Genomic DNA, 22,654 nt, shown 5'->3' on the forward strand with positions numbered 1-22,654 from the left:
CGACTTTGGCCTTGGTGATTTTCCCTCCCTTCCGCTTTGGCAGAAACAACTCTGCTTTCTCCCGTCCTGCTGCGCTCACATTAACCACCACCGCAGCAGCCATGGATGACCTAGAGTCTCTGGAGCTTCTCTCGCTCGTCTCGCGAGTGACGAACGAGCTCCAGAACTACCTGGGCATCAACGACAAGACCCTGGCCGAATTCGTCATCGACCAGCACCTCAAATGCAGCGGCTTCCCCGAATTCAAGAAGGGCCTCGACGACATGGGCGCCGAGTTCCCCCAGAGTCTGATGGAAAGCCTCGATCGCCTCATACTCACCATGCACCCGAAGTACAAGGCCAAGAAGGCTCAGAATGGCGACGCGGCGGCTGCGCATAGTGGCGACGACATGGATGTGCTTGATGCTTTGGAGAAGAAGTCGCGTGTATTCAAGGGTCTGGCTGTCCCCGACACAGAGAAACGATGGGTTGAAAACGACTACATGGATCGCCAGGAACCCGCGGACGAGACCGATGCGCAAGCTGGCGCCATGGACGATACCTTTGCGATGCTGGAGGGTCTGGCGGGACAGCCGCGCGTGGCCAGGGATGATCGCAGCAGCACCAGGAAACGGAGCCGCAGTCCGGATCACGATGATTACAACCGGGGGCGCCGGCGCCGGGACAAATATCGGTCCCGGTCTCGGTCCCCTCGCAACGGCAAAAACGACCTTGTGGACGAGTTTGGTCGATCTATCGGTGGCCATCGCAACGGCCACAGTGATCGTCGGAGAAACCGAGACGATGACATCCGCCGTCCGCCAGTCGAGCTCGATGAACACCCAATACTCTACAAGATTTACGATGGCCAAGTGACCGGGGTGAAGGATTTCGGTGCCTTTGTAAACCTGCAAGGCGTTCAAGGGAAGGTGGACGGCCTCGTTCATATTTCGGCTATGCGGGAAGGAATGCGAGTGAACCACCCGTCTGATCTGGTATCTCGTGGGCAGCCCGTCAAAGTCAAAGTGGCTAGCATCCAGGGCACTCGCATTGGCTTGTCGATGAAGGAGGTGGATCAAGAGACAGGCAGGGATCTTGTGCCTCAACGCCGCCTAGCATCTGGTGCAAATATGGAGCGTCTTGACGGAACATCTGCAGCAGATGACAAATATGGCAGCCTTAGCTCGGATGTCCCTGTCATCGAATCAGATGGACGACCGATGAGAAATCGCAAACGGCTTACCTCTCCCGAGAGATGGGAGATCAAACAGTTGATCGCGTCTGGTGCCGTGAGTGCGGCGGATTACCCCGATCTCGATGAGGAATACCATGCGACGTTGACGGGAGAAGCCACCTTCGAAGAAGAGGAAGATGTTGACATTGAAGTCAAGGATGAAGAGCCCCCGTTCTTAGCCGGACAGACTAAGCAATCCCTTGAACTCTCGCCTATTCGCGTTGTCAAAGCACCTGATGGTTCTATGAATCGTGCGGCAATGTCAGGTACCAGCCTTGCCAAGGAGCGGCGTGAACTGAAACAACAAGAGGCACAGGGTAAGGCGGCTGAACGTGCTGCTGATGTCGACCTGAATGCTCAATGGCAGGATCCTATGGTCGCACCCGAAGACCGACAGTTCGCTACAGACCTACGATCTGCGCAACAACCCAAGGATGAGACTGTACCGGAATGGAAGCGGGTGACTATGGGCAAGAACACATCTTTTGGCAAGCGGACCAACATGACTATCAAACAGCAACGAGAAAGCCTGCCAGTATACAAATTCCGCAAGCAACTGCTAGATGCTGTGAAGGAAAACCAGTTGATGATCGTCGTCGGTGACACTGGCTCGGGGAAGACTACGCAGTTGACGCAGTACCTAGCCGAGGCCGGGTATGCGAACGACGGTATTATCGGCTGTACTCAGCCACGTCGTGTTGCTGCTATGTCCGTGGCCAAACGTGTTTCTGAGGAAGTGGGCTGCAATCTTGGTGCAGAAGTTGGATACACCATTCGTTTCGAAGACTGCACTAGTCCCCAGACCAAAATCAAGTACATGACAGATGGCATGCTTCAAAGAGAGATTCTCTTGGACCCCGACATAAAGAGATACTCCGTGATCATGCTTGACGAAGCGCACGAGCGCACGATCGCGACCGATGTTCTCTTCGGTCTGCTGAAGAAGACGATCAAGCGAAGACCCGATCTGCGACTCATTATCACATCCGCCACTCTGGACGCCGAGAAATTCTCAGAATTTTTCAATGGGTGTCCTATCTTCTCGATCCCTGGCCGAACATTTCCTGTCGAAATAATGTATTCAAAAGAGCCCGAAGAAGACTACCTTGACGCTTCCCTCCTCACCGTCATGCAAATTCATTTGACGGAGCCTTTAGGTGATATTCTTCTCTTCTTGACTGGACAGGAAGAAATCGACACAGCATGCGAAATTCTATTTGAACGAATGAAGGCATTAGGCCCCACCGTGCCGGAACTGGTCATTCTTCCCGTCTATTCCGCGCTTCCTAGTGAGATGCAAAGCCGGATCTTTGACCCTCCGCCGCCGGGTGGCCGGAAAGTTGTTATCGCGACCAACATCGCTGAGACCTCGATCACCATTGACAATGTCTACTATGTCATCGATCCCGGGTTTGTGAAACAAAACGCCTACGACCCAAAGCTCGGCATGGATTCCCTAGTAGTCACTCCGATTTCTCAAGCGCAGGCCAAACAGCGTGCGGGACGTGCTGGACGAACAGGCCCAGGAAAGTGTTTCCGTCTATATACTGAAGCGGCCTATCAATCTGAGATGCTTCCGACGACCATTCCGGATATACAGCGCCAAAACCTCTCAATGACCATTCTGATGCTCAAAGCCATGGGCATCAATGACCTCCTCCATTTTGATTTCATGGATCCACCCCCGACCAACACCATGTTGACCGCGCTCGAGGAACTATATGCACTGTCCGCCCTAGACGATGAGGGTCTCTTAACCCGATTAGGACGAAAGATGGCCGATTTCCCTATGGAACCCGCGCTCGCCAAGGTTCTCATTGCATCGGTAGACATGGGTTGCTCCGAAGAAATTCTCACGATTGTCGCTATGCTTTCTATCCATTCGATCTTCTACCGCCCTAAGGAGAAACAGCAACAGGCCGACCAGAAGAAGTCCAAATTCCACGATCCGCATGGTGACCATCTAACCCTGCTCAACGTCTACAACGGTTGGAAGAATGCAAAGTTCAACAATGCGTGGTGCTTTGAAAACTTCATTCAAGCTCGACAAATAAAACGTGCACAGGATATTCGCCAGCAACTCCTCGGGATTATGACTCGCTACCACCATAAGATTGTCTCCTGTGGCCGGAACACTACCAAAGTGCGACAAGCTCTCTGCACAGGCTTCTTCCGCAACTCTGCTCGCAAAGATCCTCAAGAGGGGTACAAAACGCTGGTAGAAGGCACGCCCGTGTACATGCACCCCAGTTCGGCGCTGTTTGGGAAGCCGGCCGAGCACGTCATCTACGCTACCTTGGTTCTCACGACGAAGGAATACATGCACTGCACCACAGCGATTGAGCCGAAATGGCTTGTTGAAGCAGCCCCGACTTTCTTCAAGGTCGCACCTACGGACCGTCTATCCAAGCGCAAGAAGGCCGAGCGTATCCAGCCTCTGCACAATCGGTTTGCAGGCGAAGATGATTGGCGCTTGTCAGCACAGCGACGCCAGGGCAGAGGAGGAGGTGGTGGGACTTGGGGTTAGTAGTACCTGGGTGCGCCGGGGAGCTCTCCAGCTCAGAAGACGTCTTGTGCGTTTTACTTCTTCTATTATTGTATCTAGAATATCAGAGATGCCTCGTGGCATCTATTTCTCACAGTGCCTTGTTTGACATAATGAAAGATTTAAAATCTGGACTTGTTAATTGCTTGTAGCTGGTGGTAATAGTATGTAGTTCATGGGAAGCTTAACCCTACTAAAATTTTCTCGGGTGCTGATTGGCCCGCAAAATCTCAGCGGAACAACCATTTTCAACTTCAAGAGAAAACATCGATCGCGACTGCCACCCCAGTAATGGAGCACGTCGCAGAACACCCATTCCGCACCAAGCGGAGAAAGCTGGACGATGAGGCACCTGCAAGAGAGGATGCGTCCATCACTTCTCCGGCCCAGTTGCGCGACCTGCTTGTTTTTCAGCAGAATGCTCCCGCTGCCAAGCAAGGTGAGAGAATTCCCGGTCGAACTGCTAGCCAGCAACTATTCAAAGCTGACTCATGTCGAAGGCATCATAAAATTCAAAGAATTCTTGAACTCAATAGGCCAAGCAGGGAACGAGAGTGTTAAGGCACAGAGTCTCCGCGTTCTCAAGGCCTATTGCGATAAGCAGATTTCTCATCATGGACCGGACGAGGACCCCGTCTGCTTCCCGGACCTCATCCAGACCTGGGGGTTCGGAGACAGCAACAACAATGAGCCCCTGCTGACCAATGTTCCTTCTGTTCTGGCCATCTTCTTCAAGACCATCTCGCGGGAGCTCGAGTTCCGCGAGTTTGGGCTTGCGCTGTGCAAACATCTGCTGCAGAAGGATCAGCTGCGGCTTTTCAACCGGGGCCTGACAGCGACAAAGACTAAAGAGCATCTCATCTCGCCCTGTCTGCGTCTGCTCACGGAGATTGTGTCATTTGATGGTGGCGCCGTGGCCCGCCAGCTGTATTCTCGGCGGTACATCACGTTCAAGCGCCTCGAGGTCTTTCTGACGCCCAACAAAGCACAGTTGGAGAATGCAGAGGATGAGTCTCACAAGTCGACTCTCCGGCGGAATGCCCAGCGGTACTTACTCGCCAACCTGCGTGTTCAGCATGTCGCCGACAAGAGCGACATTATCGAGCAGCACAAAATCACCAAAGGTTTTCTCGAATATGTCCGAAAAGATTCGAGGGATATCGTGCTGGATATCATAAAGTCGATCGAGAGAGACATCGTTCAAGATGCTGTGCTTGCTCGTAAATCCAAGAGCAAGTTCTTCAACCGCGCCAACCTGGAGAGACTCGTGACGCTCTACGGCTATGATCGGGAATCTGAAGAACCCAACCCAGACGGTGTGTCTGTCGCGAATGAAATACACCGAGTCATGATGACCGTGTGCAAAACCGCTGGACTTGGCGTTCTTCTGCCAGAAACTGGCTGGTATCCTGTCGGAACCGACCCTGAGACTTTGCCAGCCGAAGACGATGAAACAATTGAGCTTGGTCTTGATTCGCCCATTTACGTTGACAAGTATCGCGAGTCGGTTCCCGTTCGGAATGGCTCACTGTCGCACCTCATCCAATGTCTGCGCCCCGATGTGGATAGTCTTCAGATCGAGCTTCTGGTAACCATCTTCAAGGTGGCACCGGAGCTTGTGGCAGATTTCTTCACCAGAAAGACCATGTTTACATCCGACCCCAAGGCTACGCCCTCGTGGATGGCCGAGTCAGCGTTGCTCTTCTCGACGCTGCAGTTGCCCGTTCCTCCGAACTGCGGCTGGAAAGAGAAGCAACCTGCCCTGCCACCGCCTGTCTCGATAGTTATCGAGAATATTCTCCCTCGACCTCTGAACCAGAAGATTTTGACACGGTGTCTGAATCAGAATGCGGAGATCATAACCTTGTTCGCCGTGCGGATCCTGACCGTTGCATTCAATAAACTGAAGACCGTTCTTGGAATGTTCCGTGCTGAACATGCCCAGGCTCAGTTGTTTTGGAACCAAGCTGCTACCAAGCTACTTGCCGAGTTTTCTCGCCGATGCCCTGAGGTGAAAGATGTCATAACTCTATTCCGACGAACTGCCAAGGACGACTTGCAGCAGCAGGAAGCTGTGTCAGAGCTGCTCACTTGCTTTTACGAAGTCATGCCGGACATTGCACTGGAAGAGAACTTTGATGTTTCAATGGTCTTGGTAGACGTGTTGAAACGACTTGATGCATCTGATCTTAGTGCAGATGACTCTGAATTGCTCTTGAGTCAGCTGCAGAGTATTTTGCGGATTGCACAGCAGTCTGCGTCCTTGCGTTGGTGGCAACAACCAGCGTCCATGTCATACTCTCCCTTTACCTCGATTCTCAAGGTCCTTGTGGAGACCTCGGACAAAAATTCTGCGCGACGCATCTCTACTCTTTTGAGGACCGTTCTGACCGAAGAGAATTCTATTCTGCTCAACTCGCCTCAATCATTTGTCGCGTTATTGGCAAGTCTGGAAGACTCCGAGTCTGACTCTCTGCACAGGCAGTTGAAGTTTTTTGATAACTGCGTGTGTCGGGTTGCCAAGAAGCCGGTTCACTACCTAGACCTCATCAATTCCCTATCCGCCGACGCGGCTGGAAGAGCCAGCCCCATTGTCGCTGCTATCACTGAACAGTGGCCATTTGTCGTCAAGAGCGGCGATGCCGCGGCTGAGGCCGCTGTTGGCTCCTGGGTTGCCAAATTCCTTGGAAATCTGAAGCAAGCAAAAGAGCACCAGGCTGCTTTGAAAGCTGCTCGGGATGCATTGGTTGAAACCACCGAGGGCAAGAAAACTCGTTCGCTTTTCAAGAAAGCCCTGAAAGAAGCCGCGGAGGCCGACGAGGGAGACCAAATGGACATAGACTCCGGCCCAACTGTATCTGCTGCACCCCACAAGCCTGCGGAGGTTGACCTGGACGAGATCTTTGGCTCCTTGCCTACCGAGGGAACAACCCACAACGCGCTGCACCGTTGGGAACGGGAGGATGTGGAAGCGGCAGTGGAGCAAGGACGTATCGCCGAACTGATTCTCTGCTTGTGTTCCCAACACGAGGAAGTTCGACGCCAGGCATTTGCCAATATAATACGCTTCATGGCGAAGCTTAAGGTAATCCTAGCCAATTTTCTAGGTGATGGACTTTATTTACTGACAACGACTAAAACAGGAGTCGAACTATGCCGAGTGGCGCTCGGTATACATTCTCACAGGTGAACTGTTAGAGAGCGTCAACAAAATGGGACTGGACCAACCAATTCCTTGGATTGTTGGCGAATGCGCTTCCAGTTGCCTGTCTGTTCTGATCAACCCACTGCACAAGGTCTATGGGAAAGTCAACAAGTTCCTGCAGAAGGCGCCCTCTTGGGAATCCGAGAAGATCCCGTCATATTGGATCGACAAGATCCTCCTCCACGAGCCCGAATTAGATGATGGGTATTTCGATGAGATTGACTGGCTGCTCAACTTGTTCGTCAAGGGTCTGCGCACCCCGGCGGACATGGAAATCTACCGGCGGGCAAACGTCTTCGAGCGTATCCTCTCCCTCTATCAGTCCCCCACGCTGGGAGTCTCTCCTCGACGCAAGATCCTGCACATCGTCTATCGGGCTGTCCAAGTTGGTGGGAGCACGACGCTCATCACTCGTTCGGCTATCATCAGTTGGATTCAGGTTCAGGTCACGGCGTCGGAGGCGAAGGATCGGGCTATGCTTGCGGCGCTTGCTCAGGCTTTGTATGAGACCTCCGACCGCGAGCGGGTGGATAGCTGGGGCTGTGAGACTGTAGAGCGGAGTGTTGCAAAGATCAGACAGATGATCTGAAGGAACGAAATAGATTAATGTACAATTCCAATGCAGAAATAATAGTTCCTGTGAGGATGTCTTTTCCCGCGTCGGCAGTAGTGGGATCCCTTCACACCCCTTGGCCCTAACTAATAATCACTTGACACTGCGCCACTTCCACTGCCACCTCGACCTTCTTCTCTCGACCACCACTACTGCCCGACTCATGCTCTCTACAGTTTTGACCTACTTACCCGGTGCCAGAACTCCAACTTCTGCCTTCCCCCGCCCAACTGTCTCTCACCGACCCCGTCTCCGCTTTGTCTGACACAGCATTGCCACAGCCAAAAGTCCTCCTCACCCCCAGCGACTTTTTCGAATAACCTCAACCCTCTCCTTTCTCTCCCCCCAAACTTTTCTCGCACATATCTACTTCTCCTTCGATTCTGCTCTCTCGTCATCTCCCTCGACAGCTGCAGGTTCTTTTTCAGCTATCCCCGTCGACCAATGCGAGGTTCATAAATTCTCTCTGAAGAAAGATCCCACCCACCCACCACGGACACAGCGGTCCCCATGGCGCGGAGGTACGAGCTCGATGAGCTGTTATGGCTGCGATCATCGCCTCTCGTCGCAAAGCCCCCGGCCTACCCCCCATCGAAGAATGGATGTACGTACTGCCCCTCGCTGGCCAATTCATACCTTCAAAAGCTGACCGCACTCTCTCCGCTTCGCAGGCCTCTACCCGAACCAACAACACAGCGCAAAGCACAAAATCCCCGTGATCCCAACAGTCCGGAAACTACTTCGAACAGAAGACCTAGCCTCTTCGAGGCCCGCCACACCTCCCGGGGCTCTAACTCTGGTATAATCATCTCTTCTTCCGCCGAAGGCCATCTTTTCACCACTGATGCATTTGCTGACTGCGTGGACTTGCAGAGGATATTGTCCTTGGACCGCCCAAGACAGCCTTTGCCTCATCTCGCATTGGCGGGAAAGGCTCATTCGACCTCACAGATCGCACTTCGCGGCCAGCCGACTCGGACGAAACGAGAAACGACCGCTTCAATTTCAAGGAGCGGTTTCCCAAGGACCGCGAACAGCAAGACCGTGATTTCGACCGCCGGGACGGAAGACAAGGAGCTTTGAATGGCAGACGTGGTGAAAGGGAGGACTGGAACGCAGGACGTCCTCCTCGTCGCACCTTCGGCGTCGATGAGCCAGAGCGCAAACCTCGTCGCAATGGAGAATTTGATCGCTGGGAGGGCAGAGAAAACCCCCGCGATCCCATTCCCAACGCTGAACGAGGAACCCGTGATAAGGAGGGACGCTTCGTCCCTCGGAGAGATGGCCAGCCGGGACGCGCTCGACATGAAGGCAGTTGGTTCCGCGATGAAAATGCCAACGTCAATGCCAACGTCAATGCCAATGCCAATGATGCCCTCGAAGGCGACGATGAGAAATCACATCTGCGAAGCCGTGAATGGCGTCGTGACCGCCATGGTGCTGACCGCGAGTGGAATCGCGGTGCCAGATTCGAACAGGATCCTGAGTGGATGGATTCCGCAGACCACGACGAGCCTCGCCGAGCCCATACCCAGGAAGACTTTGAGCGGTGGAAGGAGCGCATGAAGGCCGGCTCTTCCCAGCCGGCTCAGCCTCAAGGGGAAGAACGAAGCGAGCCATCTGGACAGCAGCCGGAGGCTCGACGCACCGATGGCGAGATCTTCAGCCATTCTGGCGCTCCTTTTATGGCGGATTCGTCTATGGAACGATTCTTCGGCCTGCTGGGAGATGCGAAGCCGGCGCCGCCGGCGCCACCGCCACAAGAAGCGAGCACTCCCAACTCTGTCGAGTCGGCTATCAGGAAGGAAGCTTTAGCGGGCAAGGCAGGCAAGTCGTCTCGATTTGCGGGGTTGTTCAGCCCGCCGCCTGAGATGTCTACCAAAGACCTCGATCCTCATGCTGGCAATCAATCTCCAGCTGGAGAAATGGGAGGAATGGGAGGAATGGGAGGAATGAGTGGGTTGGCCGGATTGGCCGGAATGATGCCTCCCGGTTCCCATGATGCCGACCAGGAAGGCTTTCAGCGCATCCTTCAGATGCTCGGTGGCGGTCGATCGAACAATGGCACCCCTCAGCAGAATGAGCACTCACAGCACTCGCGTCCTTCATCCCTGGTGCACGCGGATCAGCTCCGAACCGGCACGAAGCTGTCATCTCCACCTCGTGAATCCCACCCCCGGTCAGAGTACATGGCCCCCAGCCCAGAACAGCTCATGGCTCAAGGCGGCGGGAAGGATCCTCAAGCTCGAGAGAGAGAGCATCTGCTCCGACTGATGCAGCAAGTTCGAGTTGGCCCCGCGCCTTCCGGTAATCCACAGTCTCCGAATGCCCATCCTCCCGCTCCTCCTCCGGGCTTGATGCCAGAAGGCTTGCCTCGTCCCCCCGGCCTGCATGCTCAGAAGACGCCAATCTTCTTGGATGACCCGGCGATTGCCAACATGCAGCGGCCGGACAGCGAGCAGCTTCGTCGACGAGCTGCCAATGGCCCACCTCCAGGCTACTTTGACGAGGTGCCTTTCCCTCCTGGGAACCAGGGACCTATCACGCCTGGCGGCTCCCGTCCTCCCAACGCACCTCCGATGGGTCTTCAGCGACCCCCTGGCCTTGAGGGTATGCCTCCCCCAGGCTGGGCTGGTCCGTTGCCCCCGCAGCAAGGTAACGGCCCGAGCCCGATGGGCCCTCCGCCTGGCATCCCAGCTCCGAACCGTGGCATGCCCCCCAACTTCCCACCTGGCATGATGCCAATGCCCGGCAACGCACCCCCGATGAACGACCGCCAAGCCTATCCCCGTGGCCCTCCTCCCGGCATGATGCCACCTCCGGGATTCATGAACGGGCCTCTGCCTTCTGGCTTCCCTCCCATGCCTCCTAACCCAGAGATGATGGGTATGGGACCTGGCAACCAAGGGCCCTTTGGGCCGGGTAGCGCTGGCCCTCAGGGACCTCCTTCGTCCCGGCATCTGCTGGAGATGTTTGGCCAGTCCAATGGCGGTGATGCCCGCGGCGGGATGGTGGGACCTGGCCAGTACAGGTAGCTGGGGACAATATGAGAACGGATCTTGCCCCCGTGATCTACTCTTTTTCTTGTCCGTCTGGCAAATTGAGGAAGCGATTACAGGATTCGTTCTATGTTTCTGCACATGCCACCCAGGTTTTCTTACTTCCCTTTTGAGATATCAACATATCCGGAATTGTTTACTTTCTTTCCTTTCTGTATTTGCTGATGACGCCTTTTACCCTTCGCGGCTTGACGATACCGTTGTTCCATACTGCCGTCCGTCCCCGTTTGAGCCTTCTGCGCTGTGTTGGCTTTAACTTTTGCTATATGCGTCCGGCGGGGCCTTTTCACTTTTACTTTTCTGGTGCTTTGGATCTCTCAAGGGAAACCTCGCTTGCTGTGTGGCACGGTCACTGAGACTGGCAGCTGGCTTGTGCGTCATACGATACTCCGATCTTGGTAGATAGATTGATAGTGGTTATGTTGGCTATTTATCTATCGGTGGTTATTATGCTCCATTATAGATGGCTGGACAGAGACAATCAAACTATTGCCGAAAATAAAGCTTGCTGTAGGTGTCTGTAGATGTATGTCAGCCATGAAAGAAATGGTTTTTATCTCACATCCAAGTATGTAGCTGGACGTTGATGGCAATGTTGGTTATTGATATCCACAACGTCTTTTTTCTTTCTGCGTATATGGCATGCACTACCTGCTCATACTTCTATACTGTAAATCGTTTTTATATCCAGGGAATTGCATGTAGTCGAAGGCATAGGCTAGACTAGCACACTGGATGGCAATATACTCTCAGGGAGGCACACACGTTACAAAGAACGCCTCCCACTTCGAGTTCTATGTGACTGCTGCCTGTGAGAAGCTGTTAACTATGGAACTACAAACCCTGCTGGCAGCCACGCCCTCCCCGGGCTTTCCAAGTGCAGAACCGGTCCCTTCTCTACTCTTCTTCCACACTCTCCATTCCGGTCCACCCAGCCTTCCACCCGCACTTTTCGTTCAGCGATCCTTAACATGGAAAGCAGAGACTTTGATATGCGGCTGGAGGTGCGCGATCAGGTAGGAAAGAACTTTCTCTCCATTGTTTGCCTTTCTCCATACTCACCCCATCCATCTTCTCCTTCTCCCCAGGTTGCGAGAGTCCGAGTCACCCTCAGGCCTATACGCCATCGTATGACCTTGCGCTCTCAGACTCGAGCTGAGTTTGTTTTCTTACCTTCTACTTCTTCCCCTCTGTCTCAAACTCCCATCATGGCAGAAGATCTGCACGGTACGTACTTCTTTCTTCTACAGTTGAACACTGCTGTATATAAGATAGATCACTGACAGCTCCTGAGAGTACAGACCTTGCTGTGCCCGACGACCACGGCGGCCTCGGCAACGGGGAAAGCGATCGCGTGATGAAAGAACTGGAAACAGAAATGGAGGAGCTGGACAAGCTGGAAGAGATCAGCACCGCGCCTCCTACTCCCAAGTCCAACATCACCCACCCCGCTGAGGACGAGTCTCACATTGACCTTGCATCCACCCCACCTGCCAGCTGCGGCACCCGGGTCTGGGAAGCCCACCGACCCTCCAGCCAGGACTTCGTCATCTGGGAAGATACTCCCGAGGAACAGGAAGCTGCTGAAGTTGCTGCTGACGACAACTACGTCGACGTCCCAGATGAGGACAAGGAGAACAATATGACGCCCACGACTTCTGAGCTGGAAGATGAGGCGGAGCAGGAGCAGGCCGAACACGATGCCGAGCGCCAGCCCCTCGTTGACTGGGCCCAGGCAGGCCTTGGTCCTCGCGATACTTTCAATCTCCCTCTGAATCACGAGATGGCTCGTTCCGCCAACCATGACCCGAACATCCTCCCCAACGCCCCTCGTCCTGGCTCCCGTCGCCGTTGTCATCTCCGCACCACTGAAGATGATTCCGACTCTGATTATGCTCAGCAGTCAGCGATGCCACCTGAGATGGTGCAGCCTCCACTGATCACGGACGACAGGCAGAGACAGCCTGTTGCAGAGCGTACGCTCCTTGGAGCTCTGGGCACGATGCAGCCTCGTTGGACCTTTAGGACTGAGTTCCGGCGTATGCTGGAGCTGCAAAATCGCCAGCGACTTGCTCGTCAGCGTCTTCGCTTGGGCTCTGATGATTTAGACCAGTAGATCTGCATGGCATGGCTGAATCAGTCCGGTGTTTTTAGGAGTTTGAAACATCTGGTGCATGTGGCTGACCTTTTTTATTCCCTACTTATTCCTGTATCAAAGAGTTCTTTTATTTCCTGGGATGAATGAATGGATTGATTATGGCCTGACCATTTTGCTTTACAGGTGGATGATTGATGATTCGATACCAGGTCCTTTTTCTGGATTGTGAAAAGCTTTGCAATTTTAAAAGGTTTTCTTTTCTTTACATCTTTAATCTATCCGTAGGGTCTTTGGGCCCTCTCTTCTTAAAATGACACTAGAACATAAACTTTGGTAGTTTTACTAGTAGCATGAGCTGTGTCTACCACGAAATATATACGTTCATGTGATGTTAGGGTTCGATATTGCTTGGCAGGTGAGGTAAACGTCAGATACCCTAGCCTTAGAACTATCAGCACTTTCTTTCTGAGAATCATTACCAGACTGACAACAGCATATGTATTATTTGAAAGGTGTCCTTGAATTCGAGCTGGCCCACATTCCTGCTGTTCTTTTTTGTTGGGTGGGGGGTGGACATAATGCATGTGTCCGGTAGCTTGTAAAGCCAACCCCGATATCGGACAGCTATTTAAGTACCGATCGTCCAATATCATCATTGGGGACATTACACAAAGCTTAGAGGATCTCCCTAACTAGTCAAAACTTGCGTGATTTAGCTGGCCGACTGTGGCACCCGGTACGATCAGATAAGATAGAGTGAAGATCTTAATCAGACACTGTGGACCCTAGCTACGTATTAGCTCATGTCTTGATTCCCGTAGACTTACACTGCGAAAAAGCCTGTAATTCTTACAATGCGTGACGAAAATATTGACAAGAGTGGATTTCAGATCACCTGCACCAGGTATTTCGGTCAAAAATGGTTGAATCTATATCTTCTTCTACTTCCTTCTCGACGTAAATACTTGAAGCCGTTCCATATCCCCCGCCCCTGTTGCTTCTAGGGAATAGCCAATTCTTTTCCTGAGAGACCCCTGGCAAGCCACATCTTCAGAAGATGACTATAGTCCATCTGAACAACGCCCATAGCGGGCAGACGCCCGTCACATACACCGATGTTCTTATAATAGGCACCGGACCAGCTGGGGCAGGCCTTGCAAGCTTCCTGTCTTACTATGGTACGGGAACATTTTATCTCTGTTAGCTTCCCGTTACTAATTATGCATCTAGATATCCAAGGAATCATGATCAGCGCGGCTCCTGGAAGCGCTGATACTCCAAGGGCACACATTACGAACATGGCCGCCATGGGTGAGTCGCCTAGCAAACTTGCAAGAACATTTGCCAACCAATATTAGAATGTCTCCGAGACATTGGCTTGGAATCGGAATGTAAACGCCTCGCTACGGATGGATCGAACATGATGCACACGCGATGGGCATACAGCATGGCTGGCGAAGAGTATGCGCGCATTCACTCCTGGGGGCACGACCCGAAGCGGAAGGTCAGTAATGGAAGGGAGGCAAATGCTTTGAGGCACATCACTGATCTCATTAGGGCGAATACGAGATTGCGAGCCCCTGCGACCCTGTTGACCTCCCCCAGACCCTCCTCGAGCCCATTTTGGTGAGATACGCCACACTCAACGGTTTCACTTGCCGGTTCGATACCACCTTCGTCGCGTTTGAACAAGATGCAACAGGCACTACCTCTACACTTCGAGACAATATTTCCGGGGCTCAATACAAAGTCCGCTCAAAATACCTATTTGGGGCAGACGGAGCCCGCAGTGAGGTCTTCAAGCAACTAGATCTCGAACTGGACGTCCAGCCTGACCAGGGCACAGCATTTAATGTGCACATGAAGGCAGATCTCTCGCGCTACATGAAGTATCGCACAGGCAATCTCCATTGGCTCCTGCAACCAGATAAAGAGCATCCGCTGTTTGGATGGGCATGCATTGCGAGAATGGTCAAGCCATGGGATGAGTGGTTGTTTATCGTTCTGCCCGAGCGTGGGAAGGAAATAGAGTGCTATCCGTCCGCAGAGGAATGGACTGCCCGGATGAAGGAATTCATTGGTGATGATACGATCGACACAGAACTTTTGGGTGTTTCCAAGTGGCGCCTTAACGAAGTTGTCGCAAAGACCTTCTCCAAAGGCAGGGTGTATGATCTCAGTTCTTACAAAGTGGAAGATGGTGCTGAAGCTAACTCTTAAACAGGTTCTGCCTCGGAGATGCAGTTCATCGCCACCCGCCTTCAAACGGCCTCGGTTCCAACACTTGTATACAAGACGCCTACAATCTGGCCTGGAAGGTTGCCCATGTATTGAAAGGTATATGTTACCCCCGACCATTCATCTGGTTTGGCATGTCTAACCTTCATTCCAGGACAAGCATCTCCCTCCCTCTTAGAGACATACTCTGCCGAGCGCCAACCCGTTGGCCGTGGTGTCGTTGCGCGCGCAAACCAATCCTTCCGTCACCACGGTCCTGTCTGGCAAGCCCTCGGTGTTTCTTTACCAACCCCCGAGCAGAGGATGCAAGCGCTGCACGAATTGACATTGCCTACCACCAAAGGCCGTTCGCAGCGCAGTGCACTCCAAGCTGCCATCGAGGAGACCGAGCATGAGTACCACGCTCTTGGACAAGAGATGGGCCAATTCTACCAAAGCTCCGGTATATACGCGGCCGACGAAAAGTCTTCGTACTACAGCCCTCAAGTTGTCGCGCAAGATCAAGACTTGACTCTGAACCGTGATACGTATCCGGGTTGTCGTTTGCCTCATGTATGGTTGAACAACGCCATTCCAGTGAACCGCATCTCCACTATCGACTTGGCTGGACATGGTGCTTTCGCCGTGTTGACGGGTATTGGGGGCGAGGCGTGGAAGACGGCAGCTGCGCAAATTGGAGAAAATCTGGGAGTGAAGATGAATTCATTTTCTATCGGTTTCCGTCAGGATTATGAGGACGTTTACTTCGACTGGGCGCGGGTTCGCAGTGTTGATGAGACTGGGTGTGTTCTTGTTCGACCAGACCGGGTTGTAGCTTGGAGGTGTAACGAGGTGCTGGGCGATGAGCCTCAATGCGCACTGAAGTTGCGCGAGGTCATGATGACCATTCTGGGCAGGAAACCCTGAGCTATGTATTGAAAATTGGTCTTAATTCAATTATTATTTTTATAATATTACATGCGAATTTTTGCTTGGCACTTCTTACGCAAGAGAGCTAGTTACACTCGATGGCCGTTGATTGATTCAGACCCAACATTTCTACGGAATCTGATAAGATTTCTGAAATTATGCCATCTAACCTCCATCAATAAGGTTATTTGAAGCGCGAATGCCGATTACATGTGCCGGTCTCCTTTTTTTTTTCTGGGTCTGACTCGACAGGATGAAAATGTGGATCATCCTCAACCAACTTGGGCCACACAACCCACACAGCGGGTAGCGGACTATCTCAAAAGGTCCACAGAGATCAGTAGTGCAATAAGGACGTCTGTCGTGCTCCCTCCAGGGCCCACAAATTACCTGTTCTGCTAGAAAAAAAAGGAAAGCTTAGTTGATGCGAAGCCGGTGTCTCGAGGAAAAGCCGGACCTGCATCATTTTCAACTCGCGCAATGATCATTCTCATGATAGACGCACTTGACCTCGAGCAGTGAGCCCTTACTCACCATGGGACCCAACAACCTTGAGCTCAAGCTAGTTCCCTCGACACAATGGATAGCAGAAAGCTTCTCACCTCTTCACGAGGTCATTTTCATCGCTATTGTTTGCATGGGCCAGTTCATGACGCAGACGAATGTTGGAATATGTCTCTCTCCTCTGGACATCGTTGGCGAAAGCTTTGATGTCAAAGATCCCGGCATTCTGAGTTGGTGTCTGGCTGGGTATTCTTTAACTGTTGGCACTTTCATCTTGGTATCAGGCCGCTGCGGTGATCTGTTTGGCTATCGTCGAATGTTCCTCATCGGATTTATCTGGCTTGGTCTCTGGTCCCTGATAGCTGGATTTAGCTACTACTCGAACTATACCATGTTCATCTCTGCCCGTGTTCTCCAAGGCATCGGCGGTGCTATGTTGCTACCAAACGGAATTGCCTTGCTTGGGGCGGCGTACCCACCCAGCAAAAAGAAGAATATGATATTTGCCATCTTCGGCGCTGTGGCACCGAATTGCGTCGTTTTGGGTGCGACCTTTGCCGGGATTTTCTCTCAGCTGGCATGGTGGCCGTGGACCTACTGGACAGAGGCCATTGTCTCCGTGGTGTGTGCTATCTTGGGCTTTCTCGTGATTCCGTCCATTCATGACGAACCTTCCCATGGCACAACAATCCTTGATCTAGCCAAGGCGCTGGATGTCCTCGGTGCAGTCTGTGGAATTGGCGGCCTCATCCTTGTAAATATCGCCTGGAACCAGGCCCCGGTTGTGGGATGGAATTCTCCCTACGTCTATGTACTACTTATCATTGGGATCCTCCTGATTGCCGCCTTCTTCCTGGTTGAACTCCGCTTTGCAGAGTACCCTCTTATCCCTTTCCACGCACTCAGCTCGGATGTTTCTTTCGTGCTCGGCTGCATTGCCTGTGGTTGGGGCTCATTTGGAATCTGGATTTATTACTTCTGGAGATTCGCCGAGCAATTTCGCCAGGCAACGCCCTTGCTGGCTTCAGCCGAGTTCATTCCCGCAGGCCCAATGGGAATTATTGCATGCTGTGTCACAGGCTACTTGATGGGTCGCATGCAACCCGGGTGGATTATGGCTCTGTCTATGACGGCATTCACGCTGGGAAGTGTCCTTGCAGCTATTGCACCAGCTCAGCAGACTTATTGGGCGCTGACTTTTGTGTGTCTTCTGGTTATTCCATGGGGTATGGATATGTCCTTCCCTGCAGCTACCTTGATGTTATCGAACGCGGTGGAGAAGAAGCATCAGGGTATTGCTGCCTCGCTGGTGACTACCGTTGTCAACTACAGTATCTCGCTGAGCTTGGGCTTTGCGGGTACTGTCGAGGTGTATGTCAATAATGGAGGGAATACCCCCAGCGATGTTCTCAAGGGATACCGAGGTGCAATGTACCTGGGCATCGGGCTCGGTGGATTGGGTATGGCTCTCAGTGCTGTCTACGTGGCCAAGGTCTACCACACAGAGAAGAGGTTAAAACCTGCGGTCGAGGAAGAAGCCGGAGAATAAATCACTCATATTGTAGATACCATATAAATATAACTGCTTTTATTATTGTAATGGTGGAACATATACTAGTCCATATCCTACAATACTAACCGCAACGAGGACCAGATCAGATACCATTTTAAGTTTCTTAGTTTCGTCACCGATCTTTCCTTGCACGATTATCAATCAGATAATAATCAATGTTGACGTTTTCCACTCCCATATAGCCACAATCGGCCCCGAGACAGTACTAGTGCGTCCCATCCGTGGTAAATTAGGGCCCACTTAATGAGTCTCTCCGCGCGGCCCAGGTCTCTCCCCCTAGAACCCGTTGTTTACTGCTGCTGGGCTAGACGCTTGGCAGAGTTTTCCTGGCTCGCAACAACAGATCAGCCCATGCTAGCTATCTTGCTCTGTTGTACGTAGTCGAACACCAACAGCGGTAGTTCGCTGACCGCTAAAACAACTATTCTCCTTATTTGCCCGATATCTCCACTTGGCACCCATGAATGCACCGGTGTCGGACTCACCTTGGGTCCCGCACAAAACTTTGTTTGGGCAAGGGTGTGGAGCTGCGGGCAACACGGTCGCATACCGTTGTAATTTTCAATATGCTCGAACTCGCGGTCGGCAGAAAGCCCGCCTTATCAATCAGCAGCCAGCCCACTCGAACTTCTTCATTCCTTTTGTGATCGGTGAAGTAGTCAAGTGCTGTCTCTAGGACCACGCTACAGACAGACAAAATGGGTAACAACACTGTCTTCGCCGTGACGGGTGAGCATCCCCCTTCCCAGGGATCCCGCGAATTGTTCAACTGACACTCGGCGCCTATTCAGTGTTTTTCATCTGCTTCCGAGAATGCATCGAAACCACGGTGGTCGTGTCGGTCCTACTGGCATTCCTGAAACAGGCCATAGGAGGCCCTGATGGAGATCCCACCACATATAAACGACTGGTCAAACAGGTGAGTTGATCTTTTACGGCAAGAACCTGCAAAAACTGACCTATCCTGCATAGGTTTGGCTAGGATGTGGCCTGGGTCTCTTTCTCTGTCTATGTGTCGGCGCCGGTATGATCGGTGCTTTCTATGGCCTGGGCACCGACACCTTCTCCAGCACCGAAGACATCTGGGAGGGTGTCCTGGCCATCATATCGTCGCTGATCATCTCGCTGATGGGTGCCGCTCTGCTTCGCGTCTCAAAGCTCCAGGATAAGTGGCGTGTCAAGCTCGCCAAAGCTCTAGAGCAACAGAACAATGCGCAAAAGTCGGGCAAGGGCCGCTTCAAGAGATGGTTGGAAAAATATGCTATGTTTATTTTGCCGTTTGTGACGGTGCTTCGCGAGGGCCTCGAAGCAGTTGTCTACGTCGGCGGTGTCGGACTAGGGCTGCCGGCCACGTCGTTTCCTCTGGCCGTGGTGTGTGGACTCGCGGCAGGAATCTTGGTCGGCTACATCATCTACAGGTAAGATACTAGAGACAAACCACCCAGGAAGCAGAGCTGACCTATTATCTATTCAGGGGAGGAAAAGAGACATCGCTCCAAATCTTCCTAATCATCTCTACCTGCTTCCTCTATCTCGTTGCCGGAGGTCTGTTTTCGCGCGGCGTTTGGTACTTCCAAAACAACGCTTGGAACAAGGTCATTGGCGGCGATGCTTCCGAAACCGGATCTGGCCCGGGTTCTTATAACATCGAACAAAGCGTCTGGCACGTTAACTGCTGTAACCCCGAGTTGGGCGGCGGCGGCGGTTGGGGTATCTTCAACGCGTTGCTGGGATGGACCAACTCGGCCACCTATGGTTCGGTGCTCGCGTATAACTTCTACTGGATTACGGTCATGGTGGGCTATGGGGCAATGCTGTATCGCGAACGACGCGGCCCTCTGCCTGTGGTTGACCCCGTGTTCAAGCGAATCGGGGGTTTCAAGGCAAGGGTCAAGGCATTCATCTTCCGCGAGCCGGTGGAAGAGCCGACTCCGGCGGAAGCAAGTGGTGCGATGGGCCATACTGCTATTATGGAGAAAACCGTTGGTGTTTCTACTGTCAGACAGCCTGAGCCATGAGTGCTTGAGTGAGAGTTTATGTGCAGTGTTTCTGTCTAATAATTCACCGTACAATATTCTGAAATTCGATCTCCGATGCCCAACACTTCGAACACGTGTGCACCAGCGGTAATAGCCGAATTCCGTGTTTAGCAGGTCGGAAGGAGTGTGCGTGACAGCATTTTTTGCAAACTGTACGGAACGTGCTACAATCCTTGGCGCAGGCTTAGCGAGGATTAACACAAAACCCTCTTCTTCCACTAGCCATGGGTCAGAGTAACCCCGTCCTCGCCAATGAGCGACCTGGCCGGCATCTGATTACCGAGATCAGATATGGGACTCGGCTAAACATGCCTTGTCCTCTAGGGAGAAGATCCTGTTGATCGCAATTATGATTATTCTTCTGCATCAGACCATCCCGGAAGGGTTGGATCTTTGACCCTTGGCACGCAAATGGGACCCTTGCTGAGACGATTGTGGAAAATATCGAACCACTCCACGACCCAAAGGCGGGCATTTTTTCCCTCATCAGGAGCACGGGCTGCCCTCCCACTCCACCTGTTTTTTGCAATTCATCTAGCGCAGCCCCACTCATCGTGTAAATTACCGCAAGATCGATAATAGAATCTTATCACCCGCACACCGTGAACCGGATACCCGGACTCGATTTTCACGCTTTTCTCCCAGTTGTTAGTCATGCCGTAGCTATTGGCTTTTATGGTCGGTTCTCCATCTGCAAGAGTCTTGTCCGTCTCCCCTACCTCTCTCAAGGCAATAGACGAATTGCTCCCAAGATGGCCAGTCCGGTGCGAGGCCTGCTCCTCTGCCTCTCGGCAGTTCTCTTCTGCCTGCAATCCTGCCAGGCGAAAACTGTCCATTTTGATTGGAATGTGACCTGGGTCACTGCCAACCCGGATGGCCTCTACGACCGCAAGGTGGTCGGCATCAACGGGCAATGGCCGTTGCCCGTGGTGGAAGTGAATAAAGGAGACCGGCTGGTTGTCAACATGTACAACGGTCTAGGAGACAAGAGCGCGTCCATTCATTGGCATGGCATGTTCCAGAATGGCACGAACAACATGGACGGGCCCTCGATGGTCACCCAATGCCCGATTTTGCCAGGCTCTTCGTACACCTACAATTTCACCGTGAATCAGAATGGAACATACTGGTACCATTGCCATACGAATTATTGTTACCCGGATGGCTATCGACAGGCGTTGATCGTGCACGACAACGACGCATACTTCAACGAAATGTACGACGAGGAGTTCACCGTCACGATGAGTGACTGGTATCATGAATTGATCGAGGATATCGGTCCTTCGTTTATCAATCTGGCCAACCCGACAGGCGCAGAGCCTATTCCCAACGCATTCCTCTTCAATGATACATTGAACACAAGCATTTCCGTGCAACCCGACAAAACCTACATGATACGGTTGATCAATATTGGAGCATTTGTCGGACAGTATTTCTACATCGAAGACCACAGCTTCCGCATTGTTGAGATCGACGGGGTATATGTGGAGCCCCAGGAGGCCGATATTCTTTATATTGCCGTCGCTCAACGATACAGCATTCTTGTCACCACTAAAAGCACGGCGGACAAAAATTTCCCTATCGTGACTGTTGCCGACTCTGCTTTGTTGGATACCATTCCACCCACTTTACAACTCAACAACACCAATTGGTTGGAATACGACGCGTCGGCCGCCCATCCTCAGGCTGTGATGAAGGTCGGCGTTGCCACTGACCTCAATCCATTTGACGATACCACCCTCGTGCCCTGGGATCATGAGCCCCTCCTGCCTGATCCTGATATCACCATTGACGTTACCGTTCTCATGCAAGACCTGGGCAACGGTGCTGGGTACGCCTTCCTCAACAATATCTCCTACACCAAGCCCAAAGTTCCGACACTTTACTCTGTCCTTTCATCCGGCAATCTCTCGACCAACTCCGAAATCTACGGCGAATTCACTCATCCCTATATTCTCGGCCACAACCAAGTGGTGGAAATCATTCTGAATAACGGGGACTCTGGTACCCATCCATTCCATCTGCACGGCCACAACTTCCAGGTCATCGAGCGTGCTCCGGCGTACGGGCCAAACTTCTACAGTTACCTAGATGGCGACCCAGTCCCATATGACCCTTCCAACCACACGGCCTTCCCCAAGTACCCAGCCCGACGTGACACCTTAGTTCTTCCGCCACAGGGTCACTTCGTCATCCGCTTCGTCGCCGATAACCCCGGCGTATGGTTCTTCCACTGCCATATCGACTGGCACCTGTCGCAGGGCCTGGGGATGACGTTGATCGAAGCTCCCCAGCAAATCCAGGAACGAGTGTCCATTCCCGAAGACCAGTATGCAGCTTGTCGAGCAGGTGGCGTGCAATATGAAGGTAATGCCGCAGGGAACACGGAGGACCTGCTTGATCTGCAGGGCCAGAATAGGCAGGTTAACTGGCTGCCCGCCGGCTTTACTGATAGAGGTATCGTTGCTTTGGTCTTTTCTTGTGTTGCTGCGTTTTCAGGAATGGCTTTCATTACCATTTACGGCATGACTGGTCTTGAGACGAAGAAGTCGAAGAAGCCGGAAGAGGGCGAGGACGCCAATAGTAATTAGGCGCCTGGCATGCCCGTTTTTGGGGCTTTGTTTTTCAGAATTTAATGATTTGTAAAGTTTCGTCATG

The 22,654-nt window shown here is 52.5% G+C and overlaps 9 protein-coding genes across 9 annotated transcripts; all 9 read left to right on the forward strand.

Annotated features, from left to right (window-relative positions):
- Positions 1–101: 101 nt before the first annotated feature.
- On the forward strand, positions 102–3,740 carry N7510_003915 (uncharacterized protein; the record flags this gene model as incomplete). Its single annotated transcript, XM_056975841.1, has 1 exon — positions 102–3,740. The coding sequence occupies one exon, from the start codon at positions 102–104 to the stop codon at positions 3,738–3,740; it is 3,639 nt and encodes a 1,212-aa protein (XP_056835797.1).
- Positions 3,741–4,176: 436 nt separating this feature from the next.
- On the forward strand, positions 4,177–6,948 carry N7510_003916 (uncharacterized protein; the record flags this gene model as incomplete). Its single annotated transcript, XM_056975842.1, has 1 exon — positions 4,177–6,948. The coding sequence occupies one exon, from the start codon at positions 4,177–4,179 to the stop codon at positions 6,946–6,948; it is 2,772 nt and encodes a 923-aa protein (XP_056835798.1).
- Positions 6,949–8,086: 1,138 nt separating this feature from the next.
- Positions 8,087–10,611, forward strand: N7510_003917 (uncharacterized protein; the record flags this gene model as incomplete). Its single annotated transcript, XM_056975843.1, has 2 exons — positions 8,087–8,375; positions 8,450–10,611. 2 exons carry the CDS (start codon positions 8,087–8,089, stop codon positions 10,609–10,611), a joined length of 2,451 nt encoding a protein of 816 aa, XP_056835799.1.
- Positions 10,612–11,843: 1,232 nt separating this feature from the next.
- N7510_003918 (uncharacterized protein) lies at positions 11,844–12,751 on the forward strand (the record flags this gene model as incomplete). The annotated part of the gene is made up of 2 exons (XM_056975844.1): positions 11,844–11,862; positions 11,937–12,751. 2 exons carry the CDS (start codon positions 11,844–11,846, stop codon positions 12,749–12,751), a joined length of 834 nt encoding a protein of 277 aa, XP_056835800.1.
- A 1,072-nt stretch (positions 12,752–13,823) lies between these two features.
- Positions 13,824–15,877, forward strand: N7510_003919 (uncharacterized protein; the record flags this gene model as incomplete). The annotated part of the gene is made up of 6 exons (XM_056975845.1): positions 13,824–13,911; positions 13,964–14,044; positions 14,092–14,237; positions 14,291–14,901; positions 14,958–15,070; positions 15,126–15,877. Coding segments are annotated over 6 exons (1,791 nt in total), but the record flags the coding sequence as incomplete, so codon positions are not given.
- A 538-nt stretch (positions 15,878–16,415) lies between these two features.
- N7510_003920 (MFS transporter) lies at positions 16,416–17,933 on the forward strand (the record flags this gene model as incomplete). Its single annotated transcript, XM_056975846.1, has 1 exon — positions 16,416–17,933. One exon carries the CDS (start codon positions 16,416–16,418, stop codon positions 17,931–17,933), a length of 1,518 nt encoding a protein of 505 aa, XP_056835802.1.
- Positions 17,934–18,417: 484 nt separating this feature from the next.
- N7510_003921 (uncharacterized protein) lies at positions 18,418–18,633 on the forward strand (the record flags this gene model as incomplete). The annotated part of the gene is made up of 1 exon (XM_056975847.1): positions 18,418–18,633. One exon carries the CDS (start codon positions 18,418–18,420, stop codon positions 18,631–18,633), a length of 216 nt encoding a protein of 71 aa, XP_056835803.1.
- Positions 18,634–18,655: 22 nt separating this feature from the next.
- N7510_003922 (FTR1 family protein) lies at positions 18,656–19,975 on the forward strand (the record flags this gene model as incomplete). The annotated part of the gene is made up of 4 exons (XM_056975848.1): positions 18,656–18,686; positions 18,749–18,876; positions 18,930–19,375; positions 19,432–19,975. The coding sequence occupies 4 exons, from the start codon at positions 18,656–18,658 to the stop codon at positions 19,973–19,975; spliced, it is 1,149 nt and encodes a 382-aa protein (XP_056835804.1).
- A 773-nt stretch (positions 19,976–20,748) lies between these two features.
- Positions 20,749–22,587, forward strand: fetC (putative ferrooxidoreductase Fet3; the record flags this gene model as incomplete). The annotated part of the gene is made up of 1 exon (XM_056975849.1): positions 20,749–22,587. One exon carries the CDS (start codon positions 20,749–20,751, stop codon positions 22,585–22,587), a length of 1,839 nt encoding a protein of 612 aa, XP_056835805.1.
- Between the last annotated feature and the right edge of the window lie 67 nt (positions 22,588–22,654).

This window comes from Penicillium lagena (assembly GCF_028827675.1).
Source record: "Penicillium lagena strain IBT 129212 chromosome Unknown utg000002l_segment0_segment0, whole genome shotgun sequence".
Classification (NCBI taxonomy): Eukaryota; Fungi; Ascomycota; class Eurotiomycetes; order Eurotiales; family Aspergillaceae; genus Penicillium; species Penicillium lagena.